The sequence below is a fragment of the Myotis yumanensis genome, unplaced genomic scaffold (assembly GCF_028538775.1).
Source record: "Myotis yumanensis isolate MYYU_CA2020_CCGP unplaced genomic scaffold, mMyoYum1.0.hap1 SCAF_2, whole genome shotgun sequence".
In the NCBI taxonomy this organism is placed as follows: domain Eukaryota; kingdom Metazoa; phylum Chordata; class Mammalia; order Chiroptera; family Vespertilionidae; genus Myotis; species Myotis yumanensis.
In genome coordinates, this window is record NW_027223753.1 from 2,553,000 (window position 1) to 2,579,933 (window position 26,934).

A 26,934-nucleotide genomic window follows, 5' to 3' on the forward strand; every position below is an offset into this window, starting at 1 on the left:
CCAGGCTGCTGTGTTCCATGTAGAAATGGCCCATTTCCTTCCCTCCACTCCCAGCAGCGCGGGAACATCTCACAAAGGCCCAGAGGCCGGAAGGAGGTGTCGTTGCCTCCAGGGAACAGGCTGCTGTGGAAGCCGCACCGGCCGGGCCTGGCAGCCGGGGCTCGGGCCCAGGTGCCAGCTGAGCCCGTGACCGCATTACTCACCATCGAGACGGACTCTATATTTAGCCCTGAAAACGGTGAATGGATCAAAGTGCTAAGCAAACCCACAAAGCCCGCTGCCCTCCCCTCCTCGGCCCGGACACGCCTGTCTGCAGACAAGGAGTCTGCGCAGCCTCGGGACCAGCTGGCGCACAGTAGGTGTGCAGAGGGGTGGCCCTCAGCCTGGTGATCAGAGGCTCTGGCCCTTCCTGGGACGGGACGGCCAGCTGGGCGTGTGGGCTCCACGCAGGGCCCGGAGCAGACTCTGCCCTGACATGGCCAGGCAGCCGGAGGCGGGGGTGGCAGTGCCGCGCTGAGGGTGAGGGAGAGGGGGTGCACCACTTCCCATCGGGGCTCTCAGCACCTTTAAAGGCTTCCTGGTGGGGAGAACCGTTCAATCTCACAGCCGCCTCTACCGTCTTTATGCCGCCCAACTGCCATTGTATCAAAAACAACGGACAAGTAGGTGCATTAAAAGGCCCCACTACCCCCAGCCCAGCCAATGGCGTGTGTGTCCCTCCTGCTGCCCTCGGGGACCCCCTACCTCTCAGGATGGGTGGTGATGAGGTTCCCCTCTGCCCCGCCCACCCCAGCTCCGAGGGAGCCCCCTGCCGGGCCACCTGAGGGAGGGCCTTGCCCGAGTAGGACTGGGCCTCTCACTGCAGCTTGTCCCCCGGGGCTGGGCAGTGGGGGGGGGGGAGGGAGAAAGGCGGGGCAGTGTGGCCTTGGGCACTGTCCCTGCGCCACCAGGAGAGCAGGGAGGAGGGCCCAGGGGTGGGGCCCAGGTGTGGGCGGCTCCGGGTGGAAGAGGCAAGCCAGCAGGAAGACAGCGGCCCTTTGCTTTGCCAGGGGCCCCTGAAACACCGAGTCCCTGCTTGGGGGACGGCCTCTCACAGGGGAGCAGGCAGAAACACGCGGGCCAGGAGGTGTGCAGTGCAGCGTGGGACTCAGAACGGGTCGCCGAGGGCTCAGGAACAGAAAGGCATTGTGCTGCCGCCCCCGAAATGACAGCTCTCCCCGGGCGGAGGTGCATGTGGGCCGCGGAGGCGGAGCCGGGGCTGCCACATCGGAGGAGGACGGGCCCAGGAACAAGGAGCCCGGCTCCCTGTCTGCAGGACCCACTGGCTGCTGCAGAGCCGCCTCCTGCCCAGGGCCGGCAGTTAAAAGTTTAGGCTTCTGGCCCCTCTGTCTCCATGGCAACCAGTTGTGGCCAACACATGGGTGGGGCTGCATCCCAGCAAGGCTTTCCCTGCGGACTCGGGCGTCCACATTTCCGATGACCTTCACGGTTATGAAACGCCACCCTTCTGATTTTCCCAAGCATTGAAAAGTGTAAGAAAGCCACCGTTAGCTCCCGGATGTACGAAAACAAGACACAGACGGGATCTGGGCCACGGGCCACCGTTTGTCCGTGGAATCCTCCCGACAGCTTCTCCTGCACATCCAGCACCGAACCCAAGAGTCCCGGGCACAGCAGGCGCCAGGGCCGATGTACAAACACCGAGAGGGACTTTCAAATAATGGCGAGCAGCTCAGGAAAGCACAGATTTCAACATGAAGTCTTTCCAGAGAGAGCTGGGACTGCATGTGAATGTGAGCATCTTACATCAACGTCATGCCTGTGAACAATGCACAGACTTACATATAAACAACACACGGGCTATGTGGGGAAGAAAACAAACTATTCCTGCTAATTTCCGCGCCACCGGCCTTCGGCAGATCTTGCTCCTTTTGGGCCGTGGTTTCCCCACCGCACAATGGGGACCTGGGGGTCCCCAAACTGTTCCCTGAGGCTTATTGTCACCCCTTCCGGGGGCTGGCGAGGAATCAGGGAGGGGGCTCTGGGGTCCCCGTGCTCTCCTCACAGTGTGGCCCCCCTCAATCTGTGTCAATACTGCAGCCAAGATTCCTCTAAAAACTCCGAACGCCTTTGGGCTGATGACTGTGTGAGGCCCTTTGCAGCCGCGACGACGGAAGATTCTGTAAAAGGAGAATCTCAGGCTCCAGCTGCATTCCTTGTTCCTGGTGTGTGCGCATCAGTGTGCATGTGTGTGTGCATCAGTGTGCATGTGTATGCATCCGCGTGCATGTGTGTGCACCAGTGTGCATGTGTGTGCATCAGTGTGCATGTGTGCACATCAGTGTGCATCCGTGTGTGCATCAGTGTGCATGTGTGTGCGCACCAGTGTGCATGTGTGTGCATCCATGTGGATGTGTGCATCAGTGTGCATGTGTGTACGCATCAGTGTGGATGCGTGTGTATCAGTGTGGATGTGTGCACCAGTGTGCATGTGTGTGCATCAGTGTACATGTGTGTGCACATCAGTGTGCATGTGTGCACGCATCAGTGTGCATGTGTGTGCATCCATGTGGATGTGTGCATCAGTGTGCATGTGTGTACGCATTAGTGTGGATGCGTGTGTATCAGTGTGGATGCGTGCCTCAGTGTACATGTGTGTGCATCAGTGTGCATGTATGTGCACCAGTGTGCCTGTGTTTGCCTCCGTGTACATGTGTGTGTGCATCAGTGTGCATGTGTGTGCATCAGTGTGCACATACGTGTGCAAGTTTTATGTGCGCATGGTGCTCTGACCAGGGAGGTGGGGGGGGTGGGTGAGTGGGTGCCAAAGATGTGTCCCGCACCCCTGAGAGGGACCTGATTTAGAAACAGCCTTTGCAGATACAAATGGCTAAGGATCGCCGTTACCCGGACTTCAGGCCGGCCCTACATCCAATGACAGCCGTCCCTACAGGAGAAAAGCGGGGGCGCTGTGGTGCACACACAGAGACCGGGGCAGAAATCCATGTGCCGGCCCGGCCGGCGGGGCTCAGTGGGTGAGCATCCATCTATGAACCAGGAAGTCAAGGTTCGATTCCTGGTCAGGGCACACGCCCGGGTTGCCATCTTGATCCCCAGTGGGGGGCGTGCAGGAGACAGCTGATCCATGAGTCTCTTTCATCATGGATATTTCTCTCTCTCTCCCGCTCCCTTCCTCTCTGAAATCAATAAAAAGAATATATTTTTTAAAAAAGAAATCCATGTGGTAACAGAGGCAGAGATTGGAGCGATGCGGCCACAAGCCAAGAACAGCTGGAGCCACCAGGCCTGGAGGAGGCAAGGAGGAGCCTGCCCTGCAGACAGTGGGGGAGACGGCCCTGGGACCCCGGGTTTGGGACTCCTGGCCTCCGGACCTGGGAGGAGCAGGTCTCTGTGGCGCTAAGGCCCCCTGTGTGTGGTGACTTGTCAGTGCGGCCCCAGGAGGCTCTTCCAGAAGATGTCACCGTTTACGCAGGAAGTGAGGGGGCGGGAGGGCTGGTGCAGCTGCCTGGGTCTGCGGGGGCCGCAGGGCCCATGTGCACACTCAGCTCCGCTCACTCCAACCGCACCCTCTGCTCCTGTCCACACGGCCCAGCACGGAGGGGCCCGGGACGGGGACGTCCCCTAGAGAACGCGTTGCCAGGACCCGCGGCCTTGGCGGGCCAGATGCCACCGAGATCCCCAAATCGCCCGCCTGCTCTGGACTCGAAGCCAAATGCAAACTCGGTGCCTCCCAGCTCAGGAGACGGCTTTCACCCCCCACCCTCTGCGCTCCCCGGGGGTTGAGGGGGCTCCCAGCCCGGCCATCTCTCATCCCCAGCTCGCCCGCCTCCAGGAAGAGCTCTGGCTGCCGGAGGGTGGTCCGGCCGAAGGAGGGGGGGGGCCAGAGCGTCCCCTCGGGCCACTCCTCAAGGCCGCGCTGAGCTTTACTATTTTCTAATCAAAGCGCCGACCTGCCCTGGGTCCAGGCTGAGGCTGTGGCGGCTCCTCCCAAAGGCTGGGAGAAGCCAAGGCTGGGAGCGGAGAAGCAAACAGGGGAGCCGGACACCTGCCCGCGGGAGAAGGGCCAGAACCAGCGCCCGCAGCCGCCACGGCTGCTGCTCAGGAAGCAGAGGCGTCGAACAGTTAATGCAGAAAACGGCCTCCCGGCCTCTCCGGCAAACTCCGTCCTGGGGGGCGTCTCCGACGACCGTGTGTGACGTGAGACGCCGTGACTTAGCGTGACTGCGTGCGATGGTTTGGATTTTACTTCAGTTCTCGCCGTGACGGAAACGCAGCAGTGAGCTGCACTGGCCTCCTCCTTCCTTCCTCCAGGGACCTCCTCCGAGGGGTTGGCGCAATGACCTTGGCCCCGGGGGGAGCTGCAGGAGGGGTCCGGACCCGGGGGCCCCTCGAGAGCTGCACAGCCCAGCATCCAGGCCCCGTCACCCTGCCCTGCCCTGTGTCCCTGTGAGCCACGGGGCTCCACTTCCTGTCCCACTTCATGGTGGCGCCACTGTCCATGGCCAACCACTCTGCCTGGCCTGGAAGTACAATTTGCCTTTGTGTGAGCAGAGTGTGTGTGCACGTGTGTGCATGTGTGTGCACCGGTGTGTGCTGCAGACATACCGCTGGGAGTGCTGGTGTGTGTGCATAGGTGTGCACACATGTGCAATTTCTATGTGTGCATGGGGCTGTAGGTGCAGTGTGTGTGTATGCGTGTGCACACACGTGCCTGCGTCTGTGTGCAGACCGGCCCGTCTCTGGCCCAGCTGGGCCCGGCCCTTCTCTTCCTCCCGGGGCCTCTCGGTGGCGCTCAGTGCCACGCGCGCCGACAGAGCTCAATAATTGCTCTGCTGATTGATTCATTGACCTTGGGCCAATCACTTCACTCTGCCTGCTCATCTGCCAGAGGAAAAGTACACGAGAGTCCTTTGCAAATCACGAAGCATTGAACAAATGTGAGGATTACGCTGAGGCCGGGGACGGGAGGCAGGGCTTCGCCAGCACCTGGGAGCCAGGGCTCTTGGCTCTGAACCCGCAGGCAGAGCCGCAGCCCGTGCTGGGAAGGCTGGCCTGGCGGCCCCGGACGACATGACTCAGGCCCTCAAAGGCCAATTTGGTCCACGCTCATGTCCCTGGAGGTCACAGTGACATTGACCGGAAGTCTGTGTGCCTCTGCGTGTCCTCTCTCCACTCTCCTCCCCTCCTATAAACCCTGCTACCTGCCCCCTGTCTGTCCACACAAACCCCCCTGCTCCCCCATCGCGTGACCCCCACCGTCCGGACGGCCATCGCCGCGTCCTGGGAGCCCTGGCTCTGCGGTGCCCACCGGGACAGCCTCTCCCACGATTACATCATCGGGGCCGACGAGCACGCGGGCCTGGCTGGAGTCAGAGGCCGGTCATTCCCAGCCAGTGCGAGTCGGTAAGTCAGGATCTGTTCTTGGCAAGACCTCCTGCAGATGGGTCGAGCCAGACTGACCTTCACTTTGCAAATCTGCCCCAGAAGCTCAGAGCACTTACGGGTTCAGGTCAAAATGTAAAAGACAAGCCCGTTGGAGGAGGGAGAGGGAGAAATTAGAAAACCATTCAGGCCCAAGTGGTTGCAAGCTCCTGGTGAGACTAAGCATTTATTTGATAGCTTACTGCTGAATGAATGAGTGAATGAATGAGTGAGTGAATGTGTGAATGAATTAATGAGTGAATGAATGAATGAGTAAATGAATGAGGGAATGCATGAATGAATGAGTGAATGAATAAATAAGTGAATGAGGGAATGCATAAATAAATAAGTGAATTAATGAATGAGGGAATGCATGTATAAATGAGTGAATGAGTGAGTGATGAGTGAATAAATGAGTGAGGGAATGAATGAATGAGTGAGTGAATCATAGGTCCCTGGACGAATGGGTCTGGGAGAGCAGGCACAGATGTCGTCTACGGGTGCCATCAAGTTTGTTTTCCATGTTTCTCGGCCCAGGGGAGCCCTTTCCCCTCGGATCCCCTACAACCACGTGGCCCCTACCTGCCCACGGTCCCAGCCCTGCCTCAGGCCCCGCCACCACGCAGGAGTCCCAGCTAAGAGTGGCCAGTGCTCACGTCTTTGCTTTCACAACTTCTGCCCTGTGTCCTGCTCCCTGGGGACTCTGATGAGTTCTGATCACATGACCAGGAGCCAAAACGACCTCAGGGGGTCCCCCCTCAGAAGAATACACTTACCAAGAGCCTCCCCCTCCCCCAAAGGTGGCCACGGGTGGAGGTGGCACTGCTGCCATCACGGGGCAAAGGTGGGGACACAGGCCCAGCGTCAGATCCCCAGGACCAGCCTGGAGGCAGGCCTGGCACCAGCACGGGGCCTGCGGGCACTGGAGGGCGCCGCCTGGAGCAAGCGGCCAGCTGGACCCACCTTCCCGGGCGCCTGGACACTAGACAGTGGTTGGTGGGTCAGCCACTGCCACACTGGTTTCCCTACGGGACACAGTTACCGAAGGAAGACCGAGAGCCCATTCATGGCGGCAACGACCTCTGGATGCCAGGGCCTGGGGGACAGTAACAGTGCTGCCTCTTTGCTATTGTCCTACCTGGGAGCTGGGAGACAATGCTCTTCTTTTAATACATATTTTTATTGACTTCAGAGAGGAACGGGGGGAGGAGGGAGAGAAACATCAATGATGAGAGAGAATCATGGATCGGCTGCCTCCTGCACGCCCCCTACTGGGGATCGAGCTTGCCATCCAGGCCTGTGCCCGGACCGGGAATCGAACTGTGACCTCCTGATTCATAGGTCAGCGCTCAACCACTGAGCCACGCCGGCCAGACACCATGTCCTTGCTACGACTTATGTTGATGATTCACGAAGGCGGCAGCTTTTTTCCGCACCCACAGGGAGAGGCTCAGGGAGACACTGTAAAGGGTGATAAGACTTCAGATTCCATTATTTAATTTATTTTACTTTGTATCTTAAAACAACTTCAAACGTAGAGGGACAGGACAAAGTCACCCTCGGACCCGTCCCCGAGCCCCCGCCCAGGAGCCAGCCCGTGTCCCTGGCATTTTCTGATTTCTGACCACGTGTCACCTTCCGTTCTGGCTCCTCACGGACTTCCTGGAGTTTGGATTCATTTTCCAGGCTCCCTTTTGCTGGCATGACCTTGTGTCGAAGCTCATGGAAGTCCCAGTCAGTCTGCAGAATGCCCCTGGGTGTGGGGGAGGAAAGGCAGGAAGGGGTGCTGTGCTCTCGGGGACTCCTGGGTGGGGAGCGTGAGGTTGGCCTGTCCCCTCCCCGTGGGGGCAGCTCGGACCCCTGGGCCCAGAGGGTCTCTGCCAAGTGTCTTCGCTGCCGTTACGTCCCCCCTTTGTGGGAATAAGCATGTCCTGTGGGAACAAGGATCTTCCGGAAGGTCTCGTTCTGGGAGGTGATCTGAGGTGTGAAGTCTCGTTCCCCACGGCTTTCACGCCCTCTTTATCGTCTGCCGGGGTTTCTGGCCTTAGTTATCACTGTGGCGGTGGCCGCTGCGCTAATGCCACCGTCTTCCTGCATTTGTTAGCGCCTTTCTCCCACCAACAAGAGTGTCCTCTCTCCGTCTCTTTATTCCCTCGGGGCCCCTCCTTCATCCAGCGGCTATTCCAGAGGTTTTCCACGGCAGAGCTGCGAGAGCCTCTAAAACACGCTGTAGCTGGCTGTGCAGTCAGGGGCACGGCCTCTTTTCCCTTAGACCAGCGGTTCTCAACCTGCGGGTCGCCAGCCTGTGGGTCGCGACCCCTTTGGGGGTCGAACGACCCTTTCGCAGGGGTCGCCTAAGACCATCGGAAAACACATATATAATTACATATTGTTTTTGTGATTAGTCACTATGCTTTAATTAGGTTCAATTTGTCACAATGAAAATACATCCTGCATATCAGATATTTACATGACGATTCATCACAGTAGCAGCATTACAGTGATGAAGTAGCAACGACAATAATGTTATGGTTGGGGGTCACCACGACATGAGGAACTGTATTAAAGGGTCGCGGCGTTAGGAAGGTTGAGAACCGCTGCCTGAGACGGTCACATGAAAAATGACAACAGCCAACACTGTGGGGGAATCCAAATCCCACCTCGTGTTTAGGTCAGAGGGGTGAAAAGCGTATTTTTTGGCGGCAGAAGGTGAGCCATTCGGCTGCGTGTGCCCGGGCGGGAAGGGCTGAAAACCGCTGGGCTGTGCCGTGGCTTCTTCTTTCGCATCTAGAACTGCTCAGACTTGGCAGCGGTTGCCTCCCTGGCCCGGGGCTGCCCGAGTCCCGGAGTTCTCCCACCACTTCCTCGCTTCCTGGGAAAACAAGATGTTCCAGGACCAATGTGTTCCGTCCCGGGCTCAGCCCTGGCACCGGCCCCTTCTTCAAGGAGCCCTGGTCCTCCAGTGGAGACAGCTGGACACAAGGCCCGCGTGCCCAGCCCGCTCATCCGTCCGGTGCTGGGGCTCCCGGGCCTCTTAGCTGAGAGCCGGGCAGTGTCTCTCTGGCCTTCACGTGGAAAACCATGACTTTGTGTCCGTATCTCTGAAGCGGGTTGAACCGTGTCTGCCCTAAAGTCCATATCTACCCGAAACCCCAGAGTGTGACCGTATTCGGAAAAGTTGTGACTAAGACGAGGTTACACTGGGCGAGGGCGGGCCCTACACCAATAACTGGGTCCTCACGGGAAGAGGAGAGGCCACGCAGACACACACGGGGAGGTGAAGACGGAGGCAGAGACTGGAGTGATGCGGCCACAAGCCAAGGAATGCCGGCAGCCGCCAGAGGCTGGAGGAGGCCGGAAGGACCTCCCCCACCCGCCTCCCCAAGGGCCTTCAGTGGGCGCTCGGCTCTGCCCACACCTTGATCTGGGACGTCTGGCCCAAACTGAGAGAACAGACTTCTGTTGTTTTAGGTCCCTCAGTCTGTGACACATTTTAACCAATCACTCCCTGGAAACCAACCAAACCCCCAAACCCAACCCGCCCCATCGGATCATTCTAGCTGCCCCCTCCCCGCTGGGCCTCCTCCTCCCCCGAGGAACCAGCTCTCATATGTGTCTGCTTATCTGCTCGCTCAGCCCCTGGGCAAGGCTGAGCTCACAACCCCGCCGGCCGCTGCCCTGCTCCCGTGTCGCCCCCGGATGGCCACCGGGCACCCTGCTTTCAGCCGAGAAGACCCTGTCTTTGCAGGTGAGGGTCTGACAGCTGCCCAGGGCCAGGACCTCCAGAAAGTGTCTCTGCCTTCGATGCTGCTGAGGATGGAGGCCGGGGCCAGAGGACAGCTGGTCCCCTACCGTCCGAAGCCGCCAGAACCTTGGTTTTTTGTTTTGCTTTGCTTTGGTTAATCCTCACCCGAGGACATTTTCCCATTGATTTTAGGGAGAGTGGAAGAGAGAGGGAAAGACAGAGAGAAACACCGATGTGAGAGAAGCACATCAACCGGTTACCTCCTGCGCAAGCCCAGACCAGGGCCCAGGCTGGGGATGTGCCCGCAACCGAGGTACGTGCCCTTGACCAGAATCGAACCCGGGACCCTTTGGTCCGTAGGCCGACGCTCTATCCGCGGAGCCAAACCCGCTAGGGCTGGTTTTTTTAATTTTAAAAGACTTTAATTAAACATGCGCATCACACAGAATGTCACCACGTTAAGCGTACGGGCTAGCAGCGTTAGGTCCGTCCATGGCTGTGCAAATGTCTCCGGAACTTCATCTTCCAAAACTGGGACTGTCCCCATTCAACAGCGACTCCCCGTCCGCTCAGCACCCCCAGAGCCTGCCGCCATCCCCGGCTCTCTGTCTAGGAGCCGGAGGGCTCTGGGCGCCCCTGTCGGTGGAAAAGGGCAGGATCGTCCTCACTGAGCGTGCCTTGATGTCCATCCGTGCGGTAGCGTGTGACACGCTCCCTTCCTTTTTGAGGCCGAGTAACCTTCCATCGGAGGTTGGGCCACAGCTTCCCCGTCAGCTACCGACGGGCACTCGGCTGCTTGCCCTTGTGGCGGCTGTGGGTGTGAGTAACACTGGCGTGAGCGGGGTGTGCAAGCGCCTGCATCCCAGCTTCAGTTCTCTCGGGGATCAGCCCTGTCACACCCCTTTCATCTTCTGAGATGAGAGGGTCCCAGAGCGCCATGAGGATGCCCAGCGGGGGTAGGAGGGGCGGTGCTGATCTCTTAGGAGACAGTGGGTGAGGCCGGGGAGGTGTGTACATCGGGGTCCCACCCCCAGCAGACACCCAGGTGCCAGGGACAAAGCAGGACTCCGGGAGGGAGGCAGAAATAAGTGTGCGGTGAGCCCACACACACTGCGAGGTCAGGGGTGTGCACGCCACCGCCTCACCGAGCCCCGAGGGACCGAAACCCGAGCGCAAAGGGGCAAGCGCCAGCCACCAGAGCCCGCCGCCCCTCCTCCGACGGCGCTTCAAACATCCGCTCTGAGGGCCGCCCTGGGCAGGGAGGGACACGGAGAACTCCAGCCGCTCACTCGCGTGAACACCAGCCAACACGACTCGGGAGGAGAGAAATGCAAACTGAGCCCTGCCTCCTGGGAACTGACTTCAGAATCTGTTCAAAATCAAATTAACTTTGTGACTGATTTCCCCCAAAAGCCGGGAAGGCAGCAGTGAGACCTCGGCTCACACTCCCGGCGGGAGACGCAGGGCGCTGGGGGATGCGGTTCCCGCCGGCTTCCAGGGCCTGTCCCTGGGCATTGGGGTGGACGGAGGGTCCAGTCTGCCCTGGGATGGACCAGCTCTCTTAGCGGGCACCCCACCGGCCCACGGCCAAGGAATGAGGCCCCGCTCGCTCCCCAGACGTGCAGCGGCTGGTGGGCCCCGGGGCCTCACCCCGGAGACGATGCAAATCCTTCCTCTGCCCCCCACGTCCCACCTCCCGATCCACACACCCAGGTGGCCTCCCCTGCTTCCCCCGCCTGTCACCCTCCTTGTCCCTGGCCAGTGAACTCAGGACCCGCTGTGTCCACCAGTGTCCCCAGGGCCTGTGGGCGCTCAGGGGCGCAGGTCTCTGGTTCTCTCCGGCCACAGTTCTGCAACCACGCAGACCCCCTAACACCTTTTGGCCGAAACTGTAAATAACTTTTTGAAAATACCATAAACCCCGGGGGCGGCTGAGAGGACCGAAGGAGGTAAGGCCCTGGGTCGCGCGGTGCATTCCCGTGTCATCCCTGAAACCAGGTTCAAATCCCAGCGCCACCCCTTATACGCTGTGTGACCTTGGGCAAGTCCCTTAACCTCTCTGTGCTTCTGTGTCTGCCTCTGCTGAGTGATCACAGACGTGCCCATCTCCCGGAACGGCTGTGCGCCTCGTAGGATTTAATTCCATGGAGCCTGGCTCGTGGTGAGAACCAAGTACACGTCATTGTTCACATGAAGGCCGGAGTTCCAGGCCGGAGTTCTGGACCGGATGCCCCCTCCCACACATTTTCCGGGGCCGCCAATGTGTGGCCTCCTCCTACGAGGCAGCATGTGAGCCGGTGCCCTTCCTCCTCCCCCAGAGCAGGTGCTCGGGTCAGATCTGCGATCGGCATTGGGATTTAGCCGTCATGATCGAAGAGGCCTTTTGCGAATCGCTCCTGCTTCATCCTGGCTGAGCCAGTCAATACCTGGGGCGTGCTGGCTTATACAGGCGGCTGGCGGAGTGCTGGCGAGGCCGGCTGGGCCATGCAGACCTCACGTGACCCGCCCGCTCACTCGCTCGCTCCCCCTCCCCGCGGCTCCTTTGATCCACATTTCATAAGGGCATCTTGCCCTAGAATTATGAGCACAGAAATCAGAGCGAGAATCTTCCGCGTTCTATTTCTGGCTCTGACACAGACGACGCGGGTGGGCAGATCAGAACTCCAGAAGGTTCTCTGTTCCCTGGGAGATAGCACAAGGCACCATGGCCTTCTCCTGCCCCTGACCCGCCGCGGGGGACCCCTCCCGGCTCTCCCACGCGGGTCAGGGCACACTGCACCTCCCCCATCGTGTCCCTTGGGGTTCCCCAAGGGGGAGCAGGATCCCTTCCCCATGCCCCTCCCTCCAGATCAATGACAGCAGCGTGGGGATGGGAAGGCAGCTGCCCCCACAGCGCACCTGGTTCCCACAGGCTGCGGGCTTCCTGAGGACGGGCCGAGCCATCTGCTGGCTGTGAAGGTCCCAGCTCCCCACAGACACGGGCACTGGGTGGTGTTCCGTGGAATTCATCCATTCACAGACATGGTTGGGTGAATGGATGAATGGATGGATGGATGAATGAGCAAACGACATCCTCTTAGGCTGCGTCCCTACTGCGTGCCCTGCTCTGGACGCAGGACTTGGAGACAATCCTGCAGCCCCTGGGGCCTCGGGGGCACAGAGCACATGTCCCTCGAGGCTCAGGAGGGACAGGCTTCCTGAAAGGACCACTCACGTCCATAAAAATGAGTCAGGGGAAGCCCGAGCCAGCCCGAGGGGCCTGCCCTTCCCAGGTCAGCGCTGCAGGAGCAGAAGGGAAAGCCGGGGCATTGGGGGCGGGGGGGGGGTTGGCCACAGCCCAGGAGGCAAGACATCCGTGAAGACTCCACGTGGAAACCGGTGTTGACAGGTGCTCATCGTCCTCCGTGCTCCGTGCTCACGTCTCCGAGATCCCCGGGGCAGGAGAGCCCAGAACCCGCTAAGCCCGTCTGCTGGGGTTCGGGACTCGGAGAGGCCACGGGCGACGTGCAGGCTGCGACATCCCCGCGGGAGGAAGGCCGGGTCTCCCGCGCTCAGTGGGAAGGAGGGAGCCGCATGCGGACACGCGCAGGGTGTCCGAAGGGCCGCCTGGAGGAGGGCCACCCGCTTACGGGCGCGCACACCGAGTCTCCCGCACGCCAGCCAGGCCTGTGCTCCGCGGCTCTGCCTGCTGCTCAGCCCAGCTGCACGGGGCAGCGAGGGACCATGGGACGTGGGGCGGGTGATGCTCCCCTCAGAGCGAGCACAGGAGGCGGCCGGGCCCAGCGCTGCCTGGATGCGCCTCAGGGTGTCAGTCACTCCACTTCCGGACCTGGCCGCAGGCCACTTCGCTCCTCCTGCCTCCTCCTCTACCAGGACGAGGAAAAATCCACGTGTGGTCCAGGGAAAGTTCCAGAAACGCTTGTTCTCGTGGGGGAAGAGCCCCTTCCCCCCTGAAGGCCTTGTTCTTGGGGGCCTCACAGGCCCCCTGCTGACGCGTGTCCCACAGAAGAGAGAGAAGAGCTGCATCTGATGGGTGGTGGGGTGAACTCTGTCCCCCCAAAGGACGCAGAGGCCCTCACCCCTCCCCACTCCCGTGAAGGTGACCTTTCAGAAAGACTGTCTTTCCAGGGTCGTCAGGTTAAAGCCGGGCCCACAGACATGGGAAGGCGTTTCCTAAAGAGTGATCCGCGGAACACCACCCTGGTCCATTCTCCACACCCCGGGTTCTGCGGTCACATGAGTTTGAGAAACACTGTTGGCTGGCTCCCTCCCCCTCAAGGGCAGCAATGAACCCCAGCTCACCAGGGTGCACGTCCCCATGGCAACGGCTCCTGCTGTCTCAGGAGACCTGCCCACCTGTGCCCACCTCGGCCCCCAGACGTTCTGCTCTGAAGGTACCGGAGGCCCTGGGCCGGTCACTGGGGACGCTGCCTGAGGGTGACATTCCAGGCCACAGGTGGCTCAGGTGTCTGGGACGTGAGTCCTGGGTCGGCCACTGACACCCGTCGCCAGGGAGTCAGATGTCCAGCTTCCTGCTCATGGCACGTGCCCTCCCTGGAAGGTGGTCACGTTGCAGGGCCCTGAGCCAGGCACAGGGGACCCGGGACAGGATGTGAGCGTAGCTCACCCTCTGGGGCAGAAGTGCCCCGGGGACCAGGGGAGGGTGTGTACTGGGCCCTCAGGCAGGGAAGGGGTGGGGAGGCTCCACCCAGCCTCTGAGAGAGCCCCTCCACCCCCACCCCACATGCACAGGCCCGCGGCTCCGCCTGCCTGCTGGACTGGGATGCCCTCCTGACAAAGACTTTTCAACACCTGCATGGGGTCCCCCTCCAGCGGGCTGCTGTCTGCACCCCACACTCCTGCTACCTGGAGCCCGCAGGCAGGCAGGTGGGCAGCTCCATTCTCTCCTCCTAGACTCGCTGCTTTGCTCACCTGGACCCTGGACTCCCTCCTACATTGGCCCAAGGGCCCAAGGCCAGGGCGGAGGAGGGGGCGTGGCCTAGCAGCCAGGCGTGAGTGGGAGGAGCCTCTGCGCTCAGTCTTGCCTAAGGGCACCATCCTGTTCCCCTTTTCATTCCCTGGGGGAGGGCAGGAGGGGAGCGGAGGAGGGGCCACCACTCAGAGGAGGGAGGGAGGAGCCTGAGCCTGGCCGGGAAGTGCTCCTGGGGGTCCCCTCTGTCCCCTCCTCCCTCCGGGCTGCCAGGTTCCCAGTTCAGGAGACAGGCCCCTCTATCAGGGCGTGAGGGAGACTGGGGTGACCATGACTGAGGGCCTGAGGGTGAAAGGGGCGAGAACACAGGTGGGATGTGGCCACATGAGGGACTGAGAGCTCAGGGCACCTTGAGGAATAAACCCCTGAACCCCGTCCCCCAGGCCTGGCTCTGCCCCTGCGCACGCCTGTGGGAGTTTGGGGTCAGGGCCGGGCAGGGGAGGGGCTGCTTTCCCTTGAGAATCAGCCTGTGAGCTGGCCGAGCTGGAAGCACCCACTCCCGGACAACGGCCTGGGGCCCTGGCAGGTCCTCCATCGCCCCCACCTCCCCACGTGACATCAGAGGCAGCGGGCTGCTGGCCTGGCTGCCGTGGCTCTCGGCCTCCTCGGCTTTTGGAAACAGCCCTGGCCTCATCTCCCCCATCAGCCGCCACTGCCTGAGGCTCCGGTCCTGCTGAGACAGGCCAGGGACGCTGCCCGAGGTTTGGATGCAGGGTCTGGGTTCACACGCCCAGAATGCCTGCCCCAGGCCCCGTCCCAGTCCCAGTCCCTCCGGGGGAGGAGGCGTCCCAGTCCAGGCCCAGCCCCCCAGGGGAGGAGACTGCAGTGGACAGAACGGTTCCCAGCTCAAGCCGTCCCCCCGCCCCGCCCCCCCACAACACAGCGGCAGGTGAGGCATGTTCCAGCCTCTGGGCGCTTGGCGGCCCCAGCTCCCTGGGAGCCCAGCTGCCCTCGGGTGAGCAGAGCCTCGTCTCGGAACAACCTTGCCCGCAGCCACACTACCCAGGTCTGCAGGCCAAGCAGCCGGCCCGGGTCACGTGGCAGAGCCAAGGCCGCCAGGGCCAGGGCCAGGGCCGGGTCCCCAGGTGCCCTCCTCACTCGGCCTATGGCCCACAGGGCCCACCCCCATGTCACCCCGGGGGCAGGTTCCAGCCCTGCTGCTGAAAGAAGCTTCCGGAACGGGAGCCATACTCCGTTATTGCTGATCGTCAGCACCTGGGAACAGACTTCGAGGCGGAGACTCACTGAACCACTTTGAAAGCAAAGCCCCACGGCCCGTCTGACCATATGGCTCCCGAGTCACGTGTCCGCAGCGATCTTGGCAGCGGGCATCTCGGGGACCAGGCGGGACACAGGGGGCGCGGCAGCTCCGCTCGGGACCACCTGCCTCGGAGGCAAGGCCGAGGCTTCCACCCTCCCTAGGACCCTAGCGCCTTGGACTCCTGGGCTGGGGGGGGGGGGGGGGCGCGGCTCTCGGCTCAGGGAAAGGGCCACGTCTCCCCCCCACCCCCCCAGGGCAGCTCACCCCCCACTCAGCCCAGGAAGACAGCCCGGAGCTAGGAGGTGGAGGGCCCAGGTCTCCCGGTTCCGGTCCGCTGGCTGCTGACAGGTGGGAAGGGAAGACGGCCAAGGCCATTTGCTCGCTGTCGGCAGAAGGAGCTCAGGGCCTGTGTGTTCTCCAGGCGCCTGAGCTGGAGGAGGGGCCTCGGGGTTCGCTGGCATCTGTTCCTAGGAGCCCCGCCCTGTCCCCCCGCCGGCTCCCTGTGCCCCCCAGGCAGCCGGGCCTGCCAGGCTCTGGCCTCTGCACCCACCGCATCTCCCTCCCCCAGCGCGTCCTGCCCACAGGCCTCCGTGCCTGCCCAGCCTCCCCGCCCTCGGGACTTGGCGGCCTCTGTCTTCAGGAAACCTGGCCACCCTCCCTGCCGGCCCGGCTCCGCCCCCACTGTCCAGTTTCCAGAATAAGGACGAGGGGACCGGCTGAGCATGGCTGCGAGGCTTCTCTCCGAGCCTCATCTGCCGTTTCTCCCTGTGTCCCCGGTGCCCCTGCCTGTCTCACTTCCCCAAACGTGTCTCACCTCCGTGAGGAGGGGCGGCCCGTGTTCCATTCTCCCCCCACCCCCCGGGGGGGTTCTTCACGCCAGCTGAGCGCAGCACGGATGGCCGCTGCACACCGGTCCGGGCGCCAGGAATTATAACCCCATCCTCCTAACAGAGTCAAACACAGGCTCCAAGAAGGATGCTCTGTCCCATGTTTGACCTCAAGGCTCAGATCACTGCCCCGTGAGGGGCTGACAACCATCAATTCGATGCACCGTCCGCCGGATCTGCCACCATCCATTGCTTAGTGAGGGGCGGGGGGTGAGGCAGACCCGCTCTGCAGGGTGTGTCCCCTGCACTCCGCCCATCGCCCCTGTTTCCAGGTAGAGGGGTGTCAGCCCAGGCCTCCTCCTGCAGCTCTGGGAGGCCTGGCAGAGGGAGGGGGCCCGGAGAGTGAGCGAGGCAGCTCCCAGGTCAAAAGCGCCTCAGGACGGGCAGGGGCTGTGCAGGAATGAAAGGCCCGCAGGCCCCTCCCTGCTCTCAGGAGAAGAAGGAGGCCCTGGGGGAACGGAGACAGCAAGAAGCAGCAAATGCAATAAGTCGGAGCAGGCAGCTTGTGACGGGAAATGAGAGGAGGCAGGATCGAGTCATCAGCAGAGAACCCGCGGCTGCTCTAATGAGTCGGAGCTCACTTATCCATTTGCTGTGCGCACAGCTTTGCTCAGCAGAAGCAGACGGGCGCCCGGGGAGGCTGGACGGGGCCAGAGGGCGGGGGTAAGGGGAGCAGACACAACGATCTGGCCTGTGACCACACAGTTCCCCACCAAAACCACAGCCGGCAGCAGGAGCCACGCAGCATCCATTCGAAAGTCCCGGGTAAGACCTCAGGGCCAGCCTCGCCACGGACAGGGGTCAGGATGTGTCTCGGAGCTCCGCACACTTTTTTTTTTTTAAATATATTTTATTGATTTTTCACAGAGAGGAAGGGAGAGAGTTAGAGAGCTAGAAACATCCATGAGAGAGAAACATCGACCAGCTGCCTCCTGCACATCTCCTACTGGGGATGTGCCCGCAACCCAGGTACATGCCCTTGACCGGAATCGAACCTGGGACCTTTCAGTCCGCAAGCCGACGCTCTATCCACTGAGCCAAACCGGTTTCGGCAGAGCTCCGCACACTTATGTGTGTGAATGCTCTTATCCCAACAAAGCCACGCAAAACTGCTGAAGTTCATGAGTCATTTGCTTCAAATACTGTATCTTTAAATCAAGGACGGATTCACTGTCCTGGCAGCAAACACCAGCACATTAATTGGAAGGGGCGCAGCGTTTCCACCACACCCCTCTCCCCTTCCCAGCCCAATCCTGTCCCTTGAAACATGCCTCATCATCACGAGACCTGCTCCCCAGGTTGTCCCGCTGTCTAGGTCAGGTGACCACTGGAGCGAGAGAAGAGGGCACCAGCTGTCCCTCATGCTGACGGAGGGACGCAACCCAAGGACACGGAGGCCCCCTGTTGACAAGGACAAAGCAACTCGGACATCATCCTTGGGAGCTCGTGAGTGAGCCCCAGTGTGAGAAGCACCAGGCAGGACTGAGGTCACAGCTGAGCCCGGCCCCCTCGAGCTGCTGGGCGTTGCCAATACGAGCTTGATCCTGAATGGAGCCAAGCCTGTGTGACAATGGAGACCTCGGAGCTCGGCCGTCCCTCCTGGGTGGCACCCCCTCCACCCCCCTGAGCTGAGAGCAGGGGCAGCTGAGGAACGTGCCAGGTGGGTCTGAGCAGGTAGGAGCGTCTGCGGCCCAGGCACCGGCAGGCAGAGTCTCATACGCCAGGGCCAGGCAGGCCGTGGTGAGCACTGGCCGTGGCCGAGCACCAGGCCCGGAGACCCGCAGTGGGCGACGGCAGTAATGGCAGTCAGCTGGCTTCCCTTCCCCGCAGCGCCTTTACGAGTTGTGAGATTAAAGCCCAGGAAATGACTTTCTATTTTCCTCCCAGGAGACGTGGTGATTACAGACTCAGAACATGGCCGGCAAGAGAGCAGTCACAGGAGGAGGGAGCTGCGCTCTGGGAGTCTTCCTCTCTCCACCTCGAGCGAACTCCTAACCCACCTGACACTCACCCTCTGCCAGCACCATGGGAGGCTGGGGCTCAGCGCCCTGGAGGGCTGAGCGAGGTGATTTTCCATCCCAGCGGCTCCTTGCTGGAGCATCGATGCCTCTGCATGAAGCACAAGGTCAGGGGTAAGGACATGGAACCTCATCAAATGGCCTCCTCAGGTGACTCCACAACAAAGCAGCAAATCATCACAAGGATAATAAATGTCATTGTCATCACTGTCATCACCATCACCACCTCATCACCATCATCACCACCACCATCATCATCATCATAATTATTATCATTGCCTTCATCACCATCATCATCACTATCACCATCTCATCACCATCATCACCACCATCATCACAATCATAATTATTATCATTGCCTTCATCACCGTCATCATCACTATCACCATCTCCATCACCATCATCACCACCTCCATCACCATCATCACCACCTCCATCATCATCATCACCACCTCCATCACAATCATAATTATTATCGCCTTCATCACCACCATCATCACCATCACCACCTCCATCATCATCATCACCATCACCATCTCATCACCATCATCACCACCTCCATCATCATCATCACCACCTCCATCACAATCATAATTATTATCATTGCCTTCATCACCGTCATCATCTCCATCACCATCTCATCACCATCATCACCACCTCCATCATCATCATCACCACCATCATCACAATCATAATTATTATCATTGCCTTCATCACCGTCATCATCTCCATCACCATCTCATCACCATCATCACCACCTCCATCACAATCATAATTATTATCATTGCCTTCATCACCATCATCATCACTATCACCGCCACCATCTCCATCACCATCATCACCACCTCCATCATCATCATCACCACCTCCATCATCATCATCACCACCATCATCACAATCATAATTATTATCATTGCCTTCATCACCATCATCATCTCCATCTCCATCACCATCACCACCATCACCATCTCTATCTCCATCACCTTCATAACCACCATCATCATCACCATGATCATAATTACTATCATCACCAACATCACCATCATCACCATCATCACTGTCACCATCTCTATCTCTATCACCATCATCATCACCATCACCATCACCATCACCATGATCATAATTACTATCATCACGATCATCACCATCATCACCATCATCACCATCATCACCACAATCATATCCATCATCATCATGCTATCATTGCCATCACCATCATCACTTGCAGCATCACCACCACCACCATCATCATCATCATCATCATCATCGTAACAGCAGCAAACATGTACCCAGCAGCCATTATGTGCCACACACTGAGCACCTGGCATGTACTATCTCACTTAATCTTTACAACATTATGAGATGCTTCATTCTGTAACCTCCACGGAGGCACAGAGAGGACGAGCAAGTTGCCCAAGTTCACACAGCTCATACGGGATGATGTCAGGAGTGTGAAGGCAGGCAGAGGCACTTGTAACCACTCCACCAAACTGGGAGAAATTCCCAAGCATTTCACTTACAGGGGGATCGTGTGTGTGTGTGTGTGTGTGTGTGTGTGTGTGTGTGTGGTGGAGGGGGAGGGGGGGTTGGCTCTGACGATCCCAATCAGTATCCCATGTAATGTTAGCTCCTGAGAAATGGCAGAGCGCCCCAAATCCACAGCCCCTGCCCTTGCTACGCCCACTAATGCCTGTGGTACGGCCAGACATGAAAACGTAACATGCTCCTTCTCAACATTTCTCTACAGAAGCCAAAATAAAATGTACAGCTCCCCAGATCTGATTCCAAGCAGCCCTCCTTGGACAGAAGATCCACCCTCACAAATTCTATCGCTTCCTGAAACCCGCACTCCAGCCTTCGGGGTGCCCCTGGCAGTGAGTGAGCACAGAGGGGTGTGCTGGGATGACAAGACACCCACGTCCCTGGCAGCCTGTTGCCCGTGGCACCTGCACCTCTCCTCTCGGAGCCACTCGCGCTGGGTATAAAAACAGCTGGTGTGTATGGAGATCCTCAGGTGCCAGGAGCAACATCTTGTATTTGTTCATTCACCGAATCCTCGCGGCACCCACTCAGGAGAGGCGGTGACTGAACTGTGCTGACGAAGACCAGGAAGCCAAGAGAGACGAGCACCTTCGTGTCACACGGCCACACGCAGCAGAACCAAGATTCACACAGAGCCGCTGACCACCACGCATGCACCGACCCCGAGTCCCCCCAGCCACTTTCAATTCCGCCTGAGATGCGTGAGCCGCAGTCACGCTTGGGAAAGAGTGAGGAGCCGGGTCTGCATGTGACGATGGCTGAGGCAACGGGGGTTCCGGGGACGCCTGCTTGGGGTCTCAGTGTCCCCGGGGACTGTGTCACTCATGTAGGACCAGCTGGCCTGGGCGGTCCCCCGGTTAGAGGCACCATCTCCGCGCTTCCTGCCTCTCCTCGCCTCGGCCTGGAAGCGAGGGCCGCTGGCCATCCCCGCCCAGCCTCCGTGTCCCTTCCCAGAATTACCGCCGCTCTGCATCGCACACGCATATTTACCCCCTTTCAATCTGTTTTGCTAAACAAATTAATTCCACACCAGATTCCACGAGGAGGAACCGCACATCTTTTCCAAGATCACATCTGCCCAGTTGGAGCAGCGACATCCCATGTCCTGGGAACTGAGTCGCGCTTCCTATAGTCACCACAGACGTAATGGGGGGGAAAGGGGGACTGGGTTTCCATCCACGTCTACAGTCAGGGCCGAGGGCCGCCGAGTGACAGGAACCTAGGCGGCAGCCCTCACTTCATCACCATGACGGCGTGTGAGCTTGTTGAGATGAAAACGGAGGCGCCCGGCACAGAGAGGATGGACTGCAGGCCCCTGGGCCCTGCACTTGACCCCTGCCCTCGTGTCTGCATCCCGGCTGGCAGGCCAGTAGGTGGAAAGGTGGGGGTGGGGGTCAGCTGTGCCCGGCCCTGCAGGCACGTTCCCGTGAGGCACCCAAGCTCCCGGCCCTGCCCTCGCCCCAGAGGGAGCAGGTTCCGTGTTCATCGTGTGTCGCTCTCTAGGGAAGAGAGTGGAGCTGGAAACCACAGCTCCCTTGTCCGGGGCATGGCGAAAGTAGGCCACGGAACAAAAGCCACGCACGCCACACAGCCCGTCCAGCTGCTGGCCACGGCCGGCCTGCCAGCCGGGACACAGTGACGAGGGCAGGGGTCAAGTGCAGGGGACACCGGCCAGGTCTGCCAACGGACCCCGGGGAGCAACCCCTCCCTTCCTGGGTTCTGAAAGGACCCGCCAGGGCCCAAGGAGCCCCCAAACCTTAGGACGTGCAGAGCAAGCCAGTGTGGAGGAGGCTGCTGCTCCCCCGCCCGCTCTGAGCTCATGCCCTGGACACGGCTCCCCCTTTTCCTAAGTCAGCAAGCGCGGCTGCTTGTCACACACACAGGTCCCACCTATGCACGTGAGCCGTGGAGGGGCCTGGACAAGGGAAGCTGGAGGCAGCTGGGACGGAGGTCCCCTCTTCTGCTGTCCTTGCAGCCATGTGGGGGGGACACGTGGGTGGCCACAGGGGGAGGGACGGGCCTGGGCGCCCTCCTCCTCGGAAGCCATCGGAGGACGCGGTGCAGGCGGAGCAGGAGGAGGAGACCTCGCTGCAGGAGGCACTCCCAGCCCGGCACCCAGCACCAGGGGCCGAGGACAGGACCCCCCAGCCACGCCCACCGGAGCAGCCCCAGCTGCCCCCGCCCACGGGGGGCCCTTCCTTCCCCTGCTGGGTCTCCCCTTCGTCTAAAGTGAGCCCTCATCCCGGCCCATCGGGCAGCGGCCACCCGCCGAGCCACGCCCTGGAGGTATCTGAAGGCGCCCCCTGGCCCTCGCTGCACTGGACGTGCCCACACCCTGCTCCCGAGTGGCCCCCCGAGAGGACGTGCCACCATGCTGCACCGCACCGCTCCGGTCCGGGGGAGGGGGAGCCGGCAGCCCCTCCCTCCGCACGGCGGCCCAGCACCCACTCCAGGCCGTTCCCTCCGCCTAATCTTGCCGTGCTCTCTCCCAGGCGCCCCGCACCTCTCCTGGCCCCGTGCCTTTGCTTTAGATTCCGCCACACACAGTCCCACCCAGAGGCATCCCCTGGGACAGCTCAGCACCCCGCCCGCCCCCAGCCATGCCCCCAGGAAACCCCTCACCCCGTGCGAACCCCAACCAGAAAAGCGGGGGCGTACCTGAGGTCTCCCCCAGAATCCGCGGGGGCTTGGTGTCTTTGCCGCTGTCTCTGCTGGGACTGGTGGAAGGCTCTGTGGTGCTGAGCCCAGCCGGGATCCTGTTCCTGGGGTCCAGGGGCGCAGTGACCCCCTTAGTCTGCAGCGTCATGGCGGTGGCCGTGGTGGCCATGGCGGCGGTGGTGGCCGTGGCCGCGGTGGTCTTCCGCGTCTGGAAGTAGGAGACGGTGGTGGGGCCGTCGGGAATCGTGTTGGCCGCCAGGGCCTCCTCCTCCCCCGTGGGCCCCCACGCGATGAACTCGGCCTCCGTGGTGGGCCTGCTGCCGCGGAGGAGCAGGTCGAAGCTGTTGAACGCGGCGGGCAGCTGCCTCCGGCCCCTCCTCAGCAGGGCCTGCTGGTCCGTGGGGGCCCCGCTGCCCACGGGGGGCGACGCCGAGGAGGGCGAGGGGCCCAGGGAAGGGCTGGGTTTGGCAGCGGCGGGGGTCTTGGCGAGCCCCCCTTTGGGCCCCAGGGCGGCCACCTGGTCCCGGGGTCTGTGCGCCCGTTTGGCGCGGGGACTCGGCATCTGCCCGTGACTGCGCTCCACGCGGGCCGGGCGGGGGCTCCACACGGGCGCGGGGATCCGGGCCGGCTGTCCACTCTTAAAACTCCACAAGCGGGGCGGCCGGGGCGAGGGCCGGGGCAGCAGCCGGAACTCGGGGCCGGGGCCCAGCGCCTCGCAGGCGGGCAGGTCCATGGCGAGCTGAAACATGGCGATCAGGATCCAGGCATGGCTTCCCAGCGCGCAGCCCGGCCAGCGGATGGACATGGAACTGCGTGGGAGAGAGAGGGAAGGTCAGTGCGGCGGCTCAGCGAGGCCTCTCCTCCCCCCACCACCCCCTCACGGACGCTCATCCTCACTTCACAGGGGAAGCCGAACCTGCACCGTTCATGTCAGAGGCCTGTTCCGCCGATCTATTCATCGTGGCTTAAAAGAACATCCCCCTGGCCCCCCGTGTTCCTAAGAGCTGCTTTCCGGCCTGCATGACCCTCACATCTCTCCAAGGAGCCGCATGGCACAGAGCAGGGCGACAGCCACCGCCCGCTGCCCGGGGGAAACCGAGCCCCAAGCCCCAAGCCCCGAGCCCCTGGCTGTCCGCCGACAAGCAGACCTTGGAAACCCCCTTTGCCAACAACGCCAGGAACAGAACAGAACAGACAGGGAGCGAGGACGTGAGGCGAGGGCGTGGCAGGGCCGTCGGGCGACACTGTCTCTGGGTCACAGAGGTGCCCCCCAGGAGGCGGCCCTCAGTGTGCAGCCACCTCCGCCGAGGTCCGGAGGGGCCGGCGTCCACTCAGAGCGGCAGACCCGGCGGACGTCACAGGGGCTGAAGGCCAGGCGTGCCCCGAGCCCGGCCACCGCCCTCCTCGTGTTTCCGTGGAATGTGCACGTGTTACAGCCGCCGTGGCCTCCGCGTCTCGCTGGGAACCCTTCTTATCAGCCCCCTCTGGAGTTCGCTCGGGCACATGCCACCTGCCGGGGCCCCACGGACAGTGTGCGGACGCCAGCTCTGCCCAGCGCCTCCTGTGGGCATCGGCGCTTCCCACTCCCCTCCGGGCAGGTGCCCTGGAAACCTATCCGCCCCCCAGCCCCTGGAGGTGGGAGGAAGGGCACAGCCTGGCGGGTGGGGGCCCCTCCCAGGGTGACGTGAGCTCCCAGGTGCGCTCACAGGGTGTCACGTGGAACCCAGAGCTGGGGACAGCCACGCGGAAAGGTGTGGGCTCCGGCCCACGCGCCCTCTCCCACCAGCTTAGGTAACAGGCACCATTCAAAGTGAGCGCTCGTCACATCAGAGCTTGACAGGATCCCGATCTGTGATGGCTGCGGGCGGGGCGGTGGGGGCGGCGGGGACGTGGGGGGGGAGTGCTCCGTGCGAGGAGCCGGCCGAAAGCTGCTCGCAACCAGCGCGGGAAACAGCTGGCCGTTCTGAGGGCGGCGTGGCTTTCACAGGAAATAAACCAGGGAGTGAGTGTGAGTCACCGTGTGAGCGTGCGCACAGGGGCGACAGACTGCGTGGGGTGTGAGTGTGTGAGGAGGGTGTGTGTGTGTGTGTGTGTGTGACTGTCAGCATGAGACTGAGTGTAAAAGCGGGTGAGGGTGTACCTGTGTGTGTCCATGTGTGAATGTATACAGTGTGTGTCCATGAGCATGTCGGTGAGTGAGGGGGAGTTCGTGTGTGGGTGTGAGTGTTGCTGTGAGTGTATCCATGTGTGAATGTATGTGTGTCTGTGAGGTGAGTGTGGCCGTGTGTGTCGGTACGTGTGAGTGTCAGTGTGTGTATCTGTGTGTGAAGGTGCCTGGGCGTGCCTGTACATGTGTGTGTATCAGTGAGTGTGAGTTGGTGTGTGAGCACCTGTGTGTGTGTGCATCTGTGTGTGAGTTGGTGTGTGCGTGCACCTGTGTGTGTGTTTTGTGTGCATCTGTGTGTGAGTTGGTTTGTGTGTGCACCTGTGTGTGAGTTGGTGTGTGCGTGCACCTGTGTGTGTGTGCACCTGTGTGTGAGTTTGTGTGTGTCCACCTGTGTGTGTGTGTGCACCTGTGTGTGAGTTGGTGTGTGTGCACCTGTGTGTCAGTACATGTGTGTATCAGTGAGTGTGTGGGTGTGGTGAGTGTTTGTGTGACTGTGTGTGTTGCCGTGTATCCCTGTGTGAGTGTGGCCAGGTGTGTTTCCCCTCCTCGCGCCACCATGCCCCCCGGCGGCTGCCCCGCCTCGTCTCCCCGATGCCTGGGCAGGTGCGGCTCTGGACGGGCCGAGGAAGGAACTGCGCTCGGGAGCACCCACGGTCAAGAGGGGCTGATCCCCGACTACTGAGGCCGTTTCTCCATCTGCTGCTGCCATTAGGAGCTACTCGTTATGCTACTGGCTCCCCACCCGGCTCCGCCGTGTGCAGTGCCCCCACAGCCCGCCCAGCTCGGCACAGGGGTGCCCCACACCGCACACGGGAATTCAGGTCAGCGTGCAACTCCCATCACACCCGGGTGGCTCCTGTGGCCGCAGGTGACCGTGAAGATGAATGGCTGAGGCCTCTGGTTCTCTCGGGAGCTGCTCATTCGGACCCAAGTCCGGCCTCAGAGGGACAAGATGCTGCTTCAAGCAGTGGGTGCCTCGGCCCAGCGGGCACCACTGGCAACTGTCAGGCGCCCCCAGGCCTCGCAGGCCTCAGCAGTCCTCCCCAGAAACCACCAGCGACACTGGGTACCAGCCAGCCTCGCCAGGTCCCTCCAGGCACAATCTGGCCTCGCCAGGCCCCACCAGGCCCCATCGGCTGACAAAGTGCTTGGAGAAATATCGCCAGGAAATTGAACAGCAGCCCCTGGCCTGGGCCTGCCTGCCCCGCATAACTTCACACACGGGGTGTTCCTGTCGCTTTTCGCCAATCATGAGCTGTAATTGGTTACCATGGAAACCCCTCATTTCCAGGCCACCGGCTGTTACGCAGAAAAGCCAACCCATTGCCTGGGCGGGGGAGCTTGGTGTGTCTCCTCCGAGTCCAGGTCTGTCCTCCCTAAAGGGGGGTTCGCTCACCCGGGCGAGCAGGGCGGGGTGCCTTCGGGGGGTCTTCAGGGTGATACCTTGCTCTGGAATTACTAGCGGGACGGTCGCACCACCTTGTGAACACGCTAAACCCACGACCGGCACACGCTTAGAAGGCGAAGTTAGGGCGTGTCGGTGACGGCTCAGGAAGCGGTTGTGCAGAGTCGTGGAGAGACCGGCCCGGGGCTCTGGGAAGGTGCCCAGGCCGGAGCCGGAGCCGGGCCTCGGAGCTGCAGGCACCGGCAGGAGCACGCCCCGAGCCTCAGATCCGTCCCCGCAGCCCTCGCGCCATGAGAGGAAGGGCCTGCGTGCCCCCCCAAACCTCCCCTCCCCCGGCTCCGCAGGGTCCCAGCCCAGACTCTGGAAGCCCACGCCACCCCCACCTGACGGCTCCCGGTGGAGCACACTGCTCCGCCCCCTCGCTCCGGTCTGCAGTTTTCTTGCTTCTCCCCCTTGGAATTGTTACTGAACTCTTTTCCCCCAAGAAGAGTTTAATGAGATTCGGTGGCTGTGATTCAGTTTGATCCCTTCTGTCTCTCTTCTCCACAAAAGAAAGACGCTTCCCCCTCAGGTGGCGTTTGCCCCCGGGCTGGGGGGCTGGGGGGCCGTTGCCCTGGGAACCATCTGCAGGGCTGGGAGCACTGTTTCCTCTTCCCTTTAAACCTGGGGACCCCGTGCTTCCCGGGTGCTGCTGGCAGGAGGGCCTGAGCGCCCCGGCCCTGGGGGGTCTCCGCAGGGACCTGGGGGAGCCGGGAGGGAAGCGGCGTGGACCCTGCTCACGCTCAGAGCTCCTTCTAGAACCAATGGCTTCTGCTCTTT

At 61.3% G+C, this 26,934-nt stretch overlaps 1 protein-coding gene across 2 annotated transcripts in view; it reads right to left on the reverse strand.

Moving 5' to 3' along the window:
• Positions 1–26,934, reverse strand: part of AJAP1 (adherens junctions associated protein 1) — a 77,174-nt gene that overhangs the window by 15,902 nt on the left and 34,338 nt on the right. For both annotated transcript variants that reach the window (XM_070403110.1, XM_070403109.1), the window contains exon 2: positions 22,544–23,352. In XM_070403110.1, the coding sequence (XP_070259211.1) occupies positions 22,544–23,348 (805 nt within the window). In that variant the 5' untranslated portion in view covers positions 23,349–23,352. The remainder of the gene's footprint in view (positions 1–22,543; positions 23,353–26,934) is intronic.